General features: G+C 37.7%; 1 protein-coding gene across 12 annotated transcripts in view; it reads right to left on the reverse strand.

Annotated features, from left to right (window-relative positions):
• Positions 1 to 283: 283 nt before the first annotated feature.
• LOC117211891 overlaps positions 284 to 12,456 on the reverse strand; it is a 193,575-nt gene continuing 181,402 nt past the window's right edge. For 9 of the 12 annotated variants that reach the window (XM_033456188.1, XM_033456185.1, XM_033456183.1 and 6 more), the window contains 10 exons: positions 12,273 to 12,407; positions 3,260 to 3,331; positions 2,798 to 3,139; positions 2,343 to 2,565; positions 2,162 to 2,285; positions 1,735 to 1,932; positions 1,582 to 1,663; positions 1,310 to 1,521; positions 879 to 1,139; positions 284 to 745 (listed from right to left, as the gene is read on the reverse strand). In XM_033456188.1, the coding sequence (XP_033312079.1) occupies positions 620 to 745; positions 879 to 1,139; positions 1,310 to 1,521; positions 1,582 to 1,663; positions 1,735 to 1,932; positions 2,162 to 2,285; positions 2,343 to 2,565; positions 2,798 to 3,139; positions 3,260 to 3,331; positions 12,273 to 12,407 (1,775 nt within the window). In that variant the 3' untranslated portion in view covers positions 284 to 619. Of the gene's footprint in view, positions 746 to 878; positions 1,140 to 1,309; positions 1,522 to 1,581; positions 1,664 to 1,734; positions 1,933 to 2,161; positions 2,286 to 2,342; positions 2,566 to 2,797; positions 3,140 to 3,259; positions 3,332 to 7,639; positions 11,476 to 11,733; positions 11,810 to 12,272; positions 12,408 to 12,456 lie in introns of those variants that run through there. The other 3 variants (XM_033456193.1, XM_033456192.1, XR_004488368.1) reach the window with 2 other exon arrangements.

Raw genomic sequence — 12,456 nt, forward strand, 5'->3', positions numbered from 1 at the left:
TATATTAATCCATTAATACGTTGTAAAATCTTATGCATATCTTGTTTCAATATGAAATTTGTTTAAACGATATATATATAAAGCTGAAATTAAATAATCTTTATACAGGATAAAGATCGAAGACATAAATAAAAAAGATATTATTTGTAAAATTCTTTATTTTATAAGTATATAAATAATGCGTTGAGTATCCCAAATAGTTGTTAACTTTTATTTCTAGAAAACCTTTTAACTTTTAAGTTATTAGGAACATGTAGGGCGTCTTAAGCTATTTATAATTATGTTTCTGAAACAACAAATTATTTATTACCGTAAATTATATGATTAAAGATAATTATAGTTTATAGTTTTAAAGTAAAAAGATATATAATGAAGTAAATAAATGCTGTATTGGATTATAAAAGTTCTGTTATAAATGGTATGATGTTTATTGAATTTTCATCATTAGGCAAGTCTTACAACATATGATTATGATAAATGAACGAATAAGATAATAGTCGCAACTTGTTGCGTATCACATATTCGTTAGCAAGATGAGGTGATTATTTGGTCCACATTGAAATATCACGATGGAATTTGTCAGTCCTTTTTTTCGACCAGTTTAAGGAGTGTTAGGATTTTATTGAATTCTACACTCTTCTCGATCAGCATTTTGAGGCCAATCGCAAATATTATTCCTCCCGTTCCAAATTAACTTGTTGGGACACGTGAACTTCAGTGGTATTCCGTGAACACACTCATAGTACTGTAATAAGAAATATATACATATGTACGTATGTACGTAAATCATGTATAGAGATTAGCAAAACGATAAAATTGTTTATAATTTACTAGACGACAAGATCAATAAATTCTTATACAAGTTTTTATTTACTTACAGAGTGACATTCTTTAGATGGAACGAATTTGTTATCGGTTTCACAATTGATTTTATGAGCTTCGTCATTGTCTATCGGCTGTTGCGTGGATTCGGATTTATTTGTTTCTTCCGTAGTGGAAGAAGTTACCTCTGGCTTCTGAGTAGGTCTTTCTGTAGGTTTGTGAGTTGTAGGCGGTCGTGCAGATTGAGTAATTTGGGTACTTTGAGTAGTTTGAATATTATCCGACGACGTGGTACTTGGTGGCTTTGCCCAGTCAGGCTAAGAAGCAAACAATAACTATAACCAGCAAGCTACGATGTACTATTTTTAAAAGACAATTTCATATTCCGATATTGTTTTAATCATTTGCAAAGATATATTATTATATTAATCTGTTAAATTAGACGATCTTGTCTACAATTTCAATAGAATAAAATAAAATTCTTTACCGTAGGGGTGGTATGAAAATCTTTATCTGGCACGATATATCCTTCTAAACCTTGACTAATGACATTCATCAGAGGGTTGCGGTCACCGCAAAGTCCTTGAAAGTCGTCCATGTCGATGGCCCAAACCATGGCACCAGCGTATCGAGATTCCTTGATGAAATCGATCTTGTATTTCACGCTCTCCACGTTTTCATAACCAACCCATTGTGTACCTGTGATTATTAGTTTGACGATAAGGATTATCAAAATTATTTACTTACGTATATGCATACCTTGATACATGTACGGAACTTTGCCAATATCGTCAAATTTTTGAGTCCAGTTACTGCCTGGAGCTTGTAAATTGGTACAGATCTTCGGATAGATATTTTCGATTAGTTTCGAAGCGTAAAGTTAGAAGAAACGTAATATTTGATTGATCGTACTTCGTAATAAGAAAGGAATCCCTTAGCTTGTGTGTATTTTCCAGGTTTACCACCTCCAGCCTCTTTGTTAATGTAAGTGCCTGGCTCGTAATTGTTGTTACTTTGACTGAGGGTGAACGTACGTCCGTATAACGGAATGCCGACAACCAGTTTCTTAGCGGGACAGCCTTTTTCTTCCCAAAGCAGAAGGCCATCGTGCTAAGAAGAAAAAGTGGAATCTTATAAACAAATTATGCTATCATCTTGTACGGCATATATTTACACTAAATTTAGTTTTCAAGTAAGATTTCTTTTTTTAATTTCACAAATAAATTTTAAACAAATTTACGTGATAAATCAGAAAGAAATTTACATATGTTATCAAAGATATAAAGTTAGGTGTAAATTTCGAGAGTAAAGATACGCCCACATTTTGCCAAGTTCTTACCACATTTAATTTCTCGTATGCCCATTGATCGTGTGGACGACGATAAAGTGGACTGTGTACGTCAGCAAATCCAGCCCAATTACCACGAAGATCGTAAGACATTACATGGATGGCGTCCATATTTCTATGGAAATATTTTCCTTATTTACCACGACGATATACATTTCATTAATTCACTTACTTGCATAATTCTGGCACGTGATAACCTTCGTCTAGGCGGAATTTTGCCATTGGTACCGCCATCGTGAGCTCCCATCCCTTGTTTTCCTTGTCAAAAGCACGTCTTAATTCTTCGACAAAGTAGAAGAACTTGTCCTTGTCGGAAAATCTGCCACCTCTGTCAGAGGCGCCAGGGTATTCCCAATCGAGATCGAAACCATCGAAACCGTATTTATGCATAAATTCTGGCGAAAAATAGCAGTGATATAGGAGGTACATTTTCCATTAAACGAAATCGAACTTTCGTATTTATATTTTTGTACCAAAAAGCTGATATTAATTATTGTTTACGTAAGTGTATAGAACATCGGATTTTATTTTCACGCAACTTAATCTGTATTAGAAATATATGACGAAAAAGACAAAGAATTAATCAACACGTTAAAATAAAAAGTGAGTATTTGCAAGTTTACTTACCAACTACGCTCTTGATGAAGCTGTCGCGTCTTTCCTTGACGCTGACCAGGGCACTGTACTTTCTGCCACCCTCTCCCCAACCACCAACAGCCACGGAGGTTTTCAGATGAGGATACTTGGATCTAAGGTTGTTGAAGGCCAAGAAATTGCCTTTATCTTGATCCAGTTCTGGATCCAAGATAAGTATCTCCCAAGTGACATTGCTCACACCGATAAACGAGTAAATGATATGGGTGCAGAGATCACCCGGAATATCATCTACTCCGTAACTACCGACATCCGGTCGATAAATGGCCCAGTTACTGAAGTAACACGTTATTCTGGCAGGCTGATTTGCTGAAACTTTTCCAAATAGTGTTATCTATTTCACGTCCCGTTTAAGTGGTCGAACGTTAGAAATTTGTTTTCAGTATTATCAATTGTCATTATCGATTTGTTATTCGAAACAAATAGCGTGTTTACCTGTCGTGTAAACGAGAACCACGAGTAACAAGGAAAGCGTTAGAAAATTATTTCCCGATGACATTTTCGTACCTGTAAACAATTAAACGTAGTTAATCTTATTTCATTACGTCAGCCCAAAAGTTTCTAACGATATTTCGGATAATAAATTCGTCGAGAATAAATTTTCCGAATTAGCTGATACTTTGTTGGAAACGATCGGTATCGTTTAAGAGGTTTCGATGTTTCGCTTACTATGCTGCAAATAACGCAGGTTAAATCGAACTTTCTTTTAGCAACACGTTATTCGCGTTTGACGATTCAATCGATATCTGGTAATTACAGTTCACGTCCGAAGTAATTCCGACATGCCAATCGACGCTTGGCAGTATCAACGTCTGTTTTAGTCGAGTGTCGAGGCGTCTCTGGAAGACGAGCGATCTACCGCGGCCAGAGCGATCGTTTTATCGAACGTAGTCGTTCTTCAAACAGAAAACGATCCAAGCCGACCGGTTTTCAGTAAAGTAAATACCGCGATAACTCCGTGAATTTTTTCCCGAACAGTCTCATGTTATTCTTGTTGTCGCACGAGCGTCGAACAAATGACCACGTCGCGATCCACTCGAGCCCGTTTCGTCGATCTTAATCTTCATCTTGGACCTCTCTTTTGTCTTGGCCGAAGGAATTTCATTTTGAAATTGAATGGGTCGCGTCTTGTTTGCTAAATTCGATTCGTTCCCTTTCCGTTGGTTTAATACTCCTGCGATACCATGTACAGTTTTCTCCTCCCTTTTTTCTTCCACGTTTCTTTGTTATATATTTTTTTTTATCAGTTTCTACTTAACTTTTACCAACGCAATTACTTTTGACGTTATCTTAGACATTTATGTTTTCAAAAGCTAGAAAAGTTGCCCCAGAAAGGAGATGGCGGTTAGAACCGAAAAAGAATCGATGATCTTAATACAGATAAATAATTTCGATAGACAAGCAATTAACGGATATTTAGATCTCGAGAGAAAAAGCCATTTTGTTTGGAAGAACGTTCAAATCGTCGAGGCAATTTTTTGCAATTATACCGAATCGAGCCAGACCTCTGCTCGCATCGAGACGAAAACGAGTTTGTGTCCAGCGAAAGAAGTGGCATAGAACATTAAAAGTTCAAGCACCTTTTTAACGGGAGTTCAAACGCGAGAAGCCAAAATCGAGGCGACCCACGCATAGAATGGTCCGGACGATAAAAGTCAGGTATATTTTTTACGCGTTTCTCGTCGACAAAAATCGTCGCAAAATCAAGCTGCGAGACGGTGCTCGTAAAAAATCGTGGTTCGTCCTATTGCATTTTGCAGGTCTGCACCGAGAAAATTGCAACATACGGGACGATTATTCGTATAAAACTTGAGACAAAGCGGTATCGAAGATACGTTCTATTCTATTAAACGTAAACAATGATAAAGAAATTCCTATTGTAAAGGCAGTTCGATGGAAAATTTCGATAAAATCTCGATTAGGGACAGCGTCGAGAGAACGTTTACCTTTCAACGCAATTAACGCTTTCGGAATTATTTTCATAGAAATCGCGGTAGACGTAAAAAACATTCAAAACGAAAGAGTAGAAAAATAGCGGGAAAGGAAAGCGAATGAGAATCGAAAGAGGCAAGAGAACGGATAACGTCTTCTTTGCTAACGCGTTTCTCTAACTCTCACCGCTCGATAAAAAGATTCTTCGACATTATTTCGGCAGGATTGTTTATATCACGATATTGTTTATTCACGATCGAATCGTTTCAGATCGTTGCCTCGCTTCGATGGAGCGCGAATATCGATCGAATATCGATTGGGAAAAGAAAAGTAGGAAAGTAGCGAGATGAACGAGGAACGAAGATGAAGAGGGATCGAAGATGGTCCTTGGCTTTGGACGAGTTCTGCGCTGAGTAAAAGAGCTACATAATGGTCCTGGGCTGCGAAAATAGAAAAAGATAGCGAGGCAAGACCGCGGCTTTTTCGTTACGCGAATTAAAATGCCGGCTGCATCGGATTATCCTTCGGCTATTATTCCGCGGGTTGCACTGCGAATACAAACGCCGCGAATCCATACCCATACCCACAATAGATGTACGTTTTAACCGACACGATAATTCGTACTATTAACGATCTGCCGCTTATCTTTTTACTATCTTCCTCTTGGAACGGCTTAATCAGTTTGTCGATAATTTATATTACGAAGGTCTTGTTCGAAGAAATTCGGGAATCGCAGGATTTTTCCCTCTTTTGGTCGAATACTTTCGCCTTCTTTGTAACTTTGATAAAAGTTTTGAAGTAACGTTTCTTTCTCCATCTGTTCTCGTTCTGAAACTTTCGTACAATGCAGCCAAGACGGATTTAGCTTTCAAAGGAAAGAGAGGTTGAAATTTGCAAATTCGTCCTTAAACGGAATGCTTTCATTCAAGCGCATGATTTCGAATTAGTATTCAAGGAATGGATCGAAGAAGAACGGCTAGTTCCCTTTTCATACGTATTCCTCGTTAGTCGTGCACGTTTTCGAGGTTCTTCCTACTTTAGAAGTACGCAGCGATGCGACGTAACTATTTGCGAGTTAGACAGTCGATCCGCCGTGCTATCAGTCTATTGCGTTTCGTTGTGCATCGCGAGCATAAAAAATTTATGTATGAAAAATCTATTATCTTCCACATCGGCATTCTCGCCGATATCGAATCGATCGACGAAACTAATTCTTTCTTATTCATCTTTGTTATGTACATTACGTCTATCTAACAAGCATCGATATCGAATAACGAAGAAACGATGACAATTAAATCTTCGGGTCTTATCGTTAAGTTTTTCGAAAATGAGACTGTTGGAAATCTTTCGACTCGTTGAAATCCTATGCAGACTGGCCTTCGAGTTGCAGATCGACGAAAGAGAAAAAAGAAAATGGAAACAAAGCGAGAGAACCGCAGGCCACGTAACGTGTCAACGATTGCCACGAAATTCCAGGCATTTGGTATAAATATCGACAGATCGTTTAGTTTCGACTCGACGATATTATTGGACGAGCATAATTAATAATAAAAGTTATCAACGGCTTATTTTTATGTACAGTAGAGTATTTGAGTATCTGAACGAAACTATGTATCAAACTTGTAACGTCTACAACGACGTGTCACGTAGTTGTAGAAATGCGTTGTAACGGCTGAACATTTTGTCGTTTTCTAGTTACAAAGTTTTAGTACTTAGGACATCGATCGGATCGTCAAGTATTAAAATGAATATTACGCAGTGCGATAAAAGTACAGAGGGAAATATTTATCGAGATCGCGATACAAAATGCGAATTGTCAAGAAAGAAACGTAAGAAGGAGAGTTAAAATCGACGTTAAAGCAGACACAAAGGGGAGCTGCTTAAGGCGACGTTGACAGAGAAGTAAAGAGAGGAGGACTCACCTTCGCGACAAGCGGGTAACTCAGAAAAATCGTGGCTTCGGCCGAGTGTTAAGCTCTCATATATACCCAGGTGGGCCTCATTAGGATTCAGGTGCAAGACCTACAAAGGCCTGGCACGATTGGTTGGTTCGTCGACCCTCTGCCTCCCGTCAACCACGAGGGGGACAATCACGCGACGATCACGATTCGTCACAGCTGATGTCTCGCTTTTCGGATCAACCGACTCTTCTCCTTCTCCGATTCATCATCGATCCCTTTGTTCCCATCCTGTCCTTCTCTCACACTCTTTGCTTTCATCCTTCTTCATTTACGGATACCTTGTTAACTTGTAAGTCGCAAGTCGCAATACAGATTGATCGTATCTTTTACACGCTCTTTCTCAAAATTCTCGCTGTATTCGAATTTTCATTGTATCGCATGTATAAAATTGAGAGTATTTTCCGAGAGGGAGACGGTCGATCAGACACTAGGATTACCTGTACTTCCATCTTTTTCATCTCATTTCCTGTTCAAGTTTTCTGTTACTTATATGATATCGTAATTACACAATAATTCATCGAGAGATACTTGTCTCAAAATTGAAATTTTCATTATCATTTGCATATTAATTCGTTAGCTTTCATCGATCAAACGCGCGTCGTTAGCCAATCGAAAGTTATAGCATTTTGCATCTAAACGTGTTTTACGTGTCCGCGATATATTAACGCGTAGCAATTTTATTAATTTCATCTCATTATCTTGAGAGAATAAGCCGACGGCAAAGTCGAATGCAATCGAAAACAAACTAAATCTTTTCTTCAAAATAAACTCGTGCCTGGAACGTTGTAAGACATCGTTGTTGTTAAGAGGACGCAAGTACTCGTAGTTTTAGAATATTCTTTTCAAAAGTACCTGAAAGATACAACGAACGTTTGAGTCAAGGTTTCGAATTTTACGTAGAAGGTAAAAGAAGAATCTCGGCTCATGTAATATGGATTTTATTTTATTCGTGTAACAATAACAGTTCCTGTTTCCACAGTAGTTTTCTTTTACAATAGCGTTTCGGTGTTTACGTCGCTCTAACAATCCGCCTGGCGCAGTGGCAACCGCAGAAACCAACCTGTCGCTGATTTCTCAGGTACCATGGACCAATCGGACGTCGAACGAGGAGTTTGCAGCGATGAACGAACGTATCGTCCTTTCTTCCCCGAACTTTTGCCTTTAACGTCCGCGATGATTCGCGCTGGAATTGTACTCCATCCACAGAGGAACGTTCTTAAAAAGGGCACGATGGTACCGATTGCCTGAAACGGCTACTCTTTACGAGCTAAGCTCTTTTTCTCGACCTATTCGCTTCCCGAAGGAGCGATCGCGATTCGATCGTTGGTTTCACCGTGTATTCTACATCGTACACGGATCATCGTATCGTAAAAAACTATTCCTAATGTCGATGCCTGTGGACCGAAGAGTTCTCGATAATAGTAACGCATTTCTACCATTAATTAGCGTGATTAGCGAGATACGTTTCTCGGGGTTGACAGTCGTCGAGGGGAGATCCTTAGATTTAATCGTTTGTGCTGCGCGTTAGTCTCGCTGGTTTCCGCTTCTTTTATTCTTCCTCGTTTAATTGACGAGCAGTTGCCGCGTTTCGCGATCGATCTGCTTTTGCGAGTGTAATTTGGCACTCTTCGATTTCGCTCGAACGCTCTCGTCGTTCCGAATTGTCTAAGCATTTTAACAGATTGCGACCGTACAAGATAGCTTACGAACATTAGCACGCTTTTGCGACGCTTCGCGTCTCAACGCTGCCTTACTTCTTAGTCCTTTGAAGCGTTGCTTAGCATTTTCTGCTACGTTACGAAGACTTTGGTATTTATGTCGTTCACCGTTCGATAATATCTAATCTGAATGACCTAGATAAAAAGAGAGATCGCTAATCCCGAAAAACCCGTTTAGTCTTTGATTAAAATGATATCAACGAATTCAATTCCCGCTTCAAAGAATTAAGTTTCGATTAAATTTCCATCGAAGTACGATGCTAGACACTTTTATGGAACTTATCTAGTCGCACTTTCGAGGTCGTCCTTTTATCTCATATTGTTGGACAATACGTTGGACAATCTCGGGTGACAAGCACGAGAATCGACCTCGGAAAAATATAATACACGTTGCTCGGAAACGTCAAAAGCGGCGTAAACGATTCACGTAGAACGAAGAACGATGTTACAGGACGCCTCTAAAACGTACAGATGTATATGTTACATGTTCCTTAAATTACAGACGATTCAACGTCGGTCAAACGTATGCATCCGTATGAAGAAGTTGGTAAGAAAAGTATCGAATAGAGTGGCGAGTGTTCGAGTGATTCGTGCGTCGTATAAATCCATGCGTTTGATCGCGTCGAAGTTGGAGCAGATCTACGAATGAAAATACCGATCGAACTTGTAGAAAATAATCGCAATGTTGCATCAAGTATCGTTCTCTTATTTGTCAAAAACGCGACATATAATATACGCTTAGAACGGTACGATTAAAGGAATTAACGGTCCGTTAAAACGAGTCATTAGATATTTTATTTCATTTTTTACTAGATTACTAAACGGTATTAACTTAATCTTTCATGATTGCTTTAAAGTTCTTACTTTAAGACTTTCTTAAGCCTGACGGAAAATGGACATTCCGATTGTTTCTTTGTACAACGTCTGGATAATAGAATCATGTTCTGTACAGAATTTCCAGGTATCGATAAACTGTATTAATGACTTGTATTAAAAGACTATTGTCTTTATTTTGTTTAAAAGTTATTGACAATGAAAATCAATCGGTTATTTATACATCATTCCGTATTAAGAAATATGTTGTTTAATTTGTAACGTCTTACATTATTTTTGATTGAAACAAGCGTTAATTCATCTACTTATACGACTGCTGTACATCGTTACGCGACGATAACGTTGACAATAAACGTTTCACTGCAACGACTCGATCATATCTCGCACGTTAAAAACAAAGTTTAAAGCACACAGAGAGACGTTCGAAGAACTTATTTAAAATTTCATATACCCTCGATCGGTGTTTCACACTATAAATCCACTCTAGTCTCAGTCAGTTCAATGCGATCGTTACTTACAGCGATCTTTATTAATGTTTAACTATGTTGCGCCGCTCGTAGCATCTACCGTAAATTCAACCTTAAGTTTTACCTTATTCTTTTTACCTTATCGCTAATATGCTCGTTTCTCTTACGTAAATTCGCGGATGACTTAAACCGATGATTCCCGAACTCGTTGCAATATGTACAGATACAATAAATTATTTGTTGTTGATTAACGTTACTGTAACGTAAACGTAAACTCGAAGAAGTATTTGCGAAAGGACGAGTTTGCGAAGCACGACTTTGCGTAACAGACAAATTTCACTGAATTCGACCCATATACGCGTATAAAGCTTCTTTCGTTTTCACCTGTATTAACGAAAAACTTGCAAAAGGATAGATTTGATAAAAGAAGAAAAAGAAATTACGTAGGAATGGTAATACTTGGAGGAATTTATAGTTTGATAAAACTGCGATATAGAAATTTTTCGTAAGATAGCACGAGAAATAAAGGCGAGATATAAAGTGTACTTGATTCTTCCAGCTGTTTATAGTTAGCCGAACTCTCTGATTAACTATACCTCTGAGTGGGTACTTATTTTATCCCTATACTCGATTCTCTTTCTCTAGCTAATGGCATTCGCACGAATTAAAGGAATTCGATTACAGTCATTCGTTAAATGAGTCGCATTGTGCGATCGTTCCTTAATTTATTATTATTGCTAGTGATAGAAACTCGTGGAAGCATTCTCTTCGGGTAGAAGAGTAAACATCGAGTCAGAATGGCGTCAAGCAAGATGGCATCAGAATATTTATTACTAGAACGTTTTACGTTGGAGCAACATTTACGATTATAGAATATAGGCTTCGTAATTAGTCTTTAATTTTACGACGACGGAATTTTATATGTTTCGTGTATTTATCGTTAAAAAATGTATAAATACGAATAGAAGCATCCTTTGAATACAAATATCTCGCGAAACCGTGGAACAGAAGTATGTATTCTTAATGCAGATTCGGTAATCCAAGGATGGACGACGATTAAAGTCTTAGGCGCATCGAAACTTGAAACCATCCTGTCTCGATGTCACGATTAAACGATAAAACGCTTCAAGTAGAAAATAGCAAATACAAGTTATTTTTCGTTAGTCGATTAAATCAGACGATACTTATTACGAACGAAATCAAACAAAAATCCATTAAAAAAAGAGTATGTAATAAAAAATTAGACAAAGAATTGAAATAATCATTCGAATATTTACTATTTTCTTCTATAAATATCATTCACCTAATTCTGTTCGACACCCATTATACTGCTAGTCCTTATCGACGATCCAGAGAACAGCTATTTATTATCAGTTTATTTAATCCATGATTATGTACAATATTCACGCAAATAAAAAAAGAACATCGTTTTCTTTACTTTTTATATAATCGTAATAGCAAGTATCAGACGAGTCAGTCGTCTGTTATGAAATTTGATAAAACGTTACACGAGGAAAGATGTTTGTTTCTCTGTTGTTCCGGGCTGGCAGTAGAGTTTTCTCTTTTGTGCTAAAAGGACCTGTATTTGACAGCTATGTCCGATGGACAATAACGACCTTGATCACCTTACGAGTAATAATTCTCTCTTTGCTGATAGAGCGGTAATGGTGTTACGGGCGAGAGATCCTCGTCTTCTAAGCTCGATTCGGTCTTCAAAGGAAGAGTGGCCAGTGCTTTCACTGTTAAAGCGGAGAAGTTAACGTCAAATCAATGTGAAAAACTCGCAGCAGGATTTTCTAAACTCGAGGTTTATGTATTTGTATTTGTTACAGAAATTTCTTCAAGATTTTCGAACGATTAATTTACTTTTCCAACGAACGTTCCATATCAAATAAGATTACCGAGGAAAATGAAAATTAATCGAGGAAAGGATGTATGAAGGGTAGTAATGTAGAAAAAAAAATGAAGAAGAAGATGAAAGAAAAATATAAACAAACCTGAGAAACGATAATATGATGTGCGTGTCCTATATGGGAAGATGGAGGAAGCATGTCAGTCAGTGTGCCTGGTTACCTATACACAGCACAAACAATCCAAACAACGCTCACTACATATGACACAACGATGTACGTATATCTCACATCGATAAAACTTTCAACGAGGAAATTAATTACATAGTCGAAATAAAAATATTCATGACGGCGCATGCCAATGAAAAACATTTCCAACGTCTTATGTACGGAACTGTCAAATTCTTAAACAATCAAGTATCCCGAGTCTAAATACTATCGCTAATTGCCGATAAAAATAAGCAATTCATTTCGATCGATAGGTGACGATATTCGTCCGGTTCCGTTATAAAATATACAACGAACGAATCGAATAAGCGTAAGCCTTCCGCACTAGGAAATAGCAGAAGGCACGAAAGTCTACCTAAACATTGGTCATGCTGTCACACCACTAGTCGCTATATATTAGATACAAGCAGAATAAATCAAACCAATAAACTATTTATTTATAACAAACTGCGACGTACCCGCCACCATCTTGCTCTTTTCCATAACTTGCTTGGCCAAAATTTGATTCAGTTGCAAAATGTGATCTCTTTGCCGTTTCTCTTCCACTACTTTTCTCTTCAAGCTGTCTGATTGTTCGATATTGATATTATCGTCTGAAAGAGATAACGAGATAACGATTCGCGTGACTATTTAATATTTGCG

This window comes from Bombus bifarius, unplaced genomic scaffold (genome assembly GCF_011952205.1).
Source record: "Bombus bifarius isolate JDL3187 unplaced genomic scaffold, Bbif_JDL3187 scf7180000008263, whole genome shotgun sequence".
Lineage (NCBI taxonomy): Eukaryota > Metazoa > Arthropoda > Insecta > Hymenoptera > Apidae > Bombus > Bombus bifarius.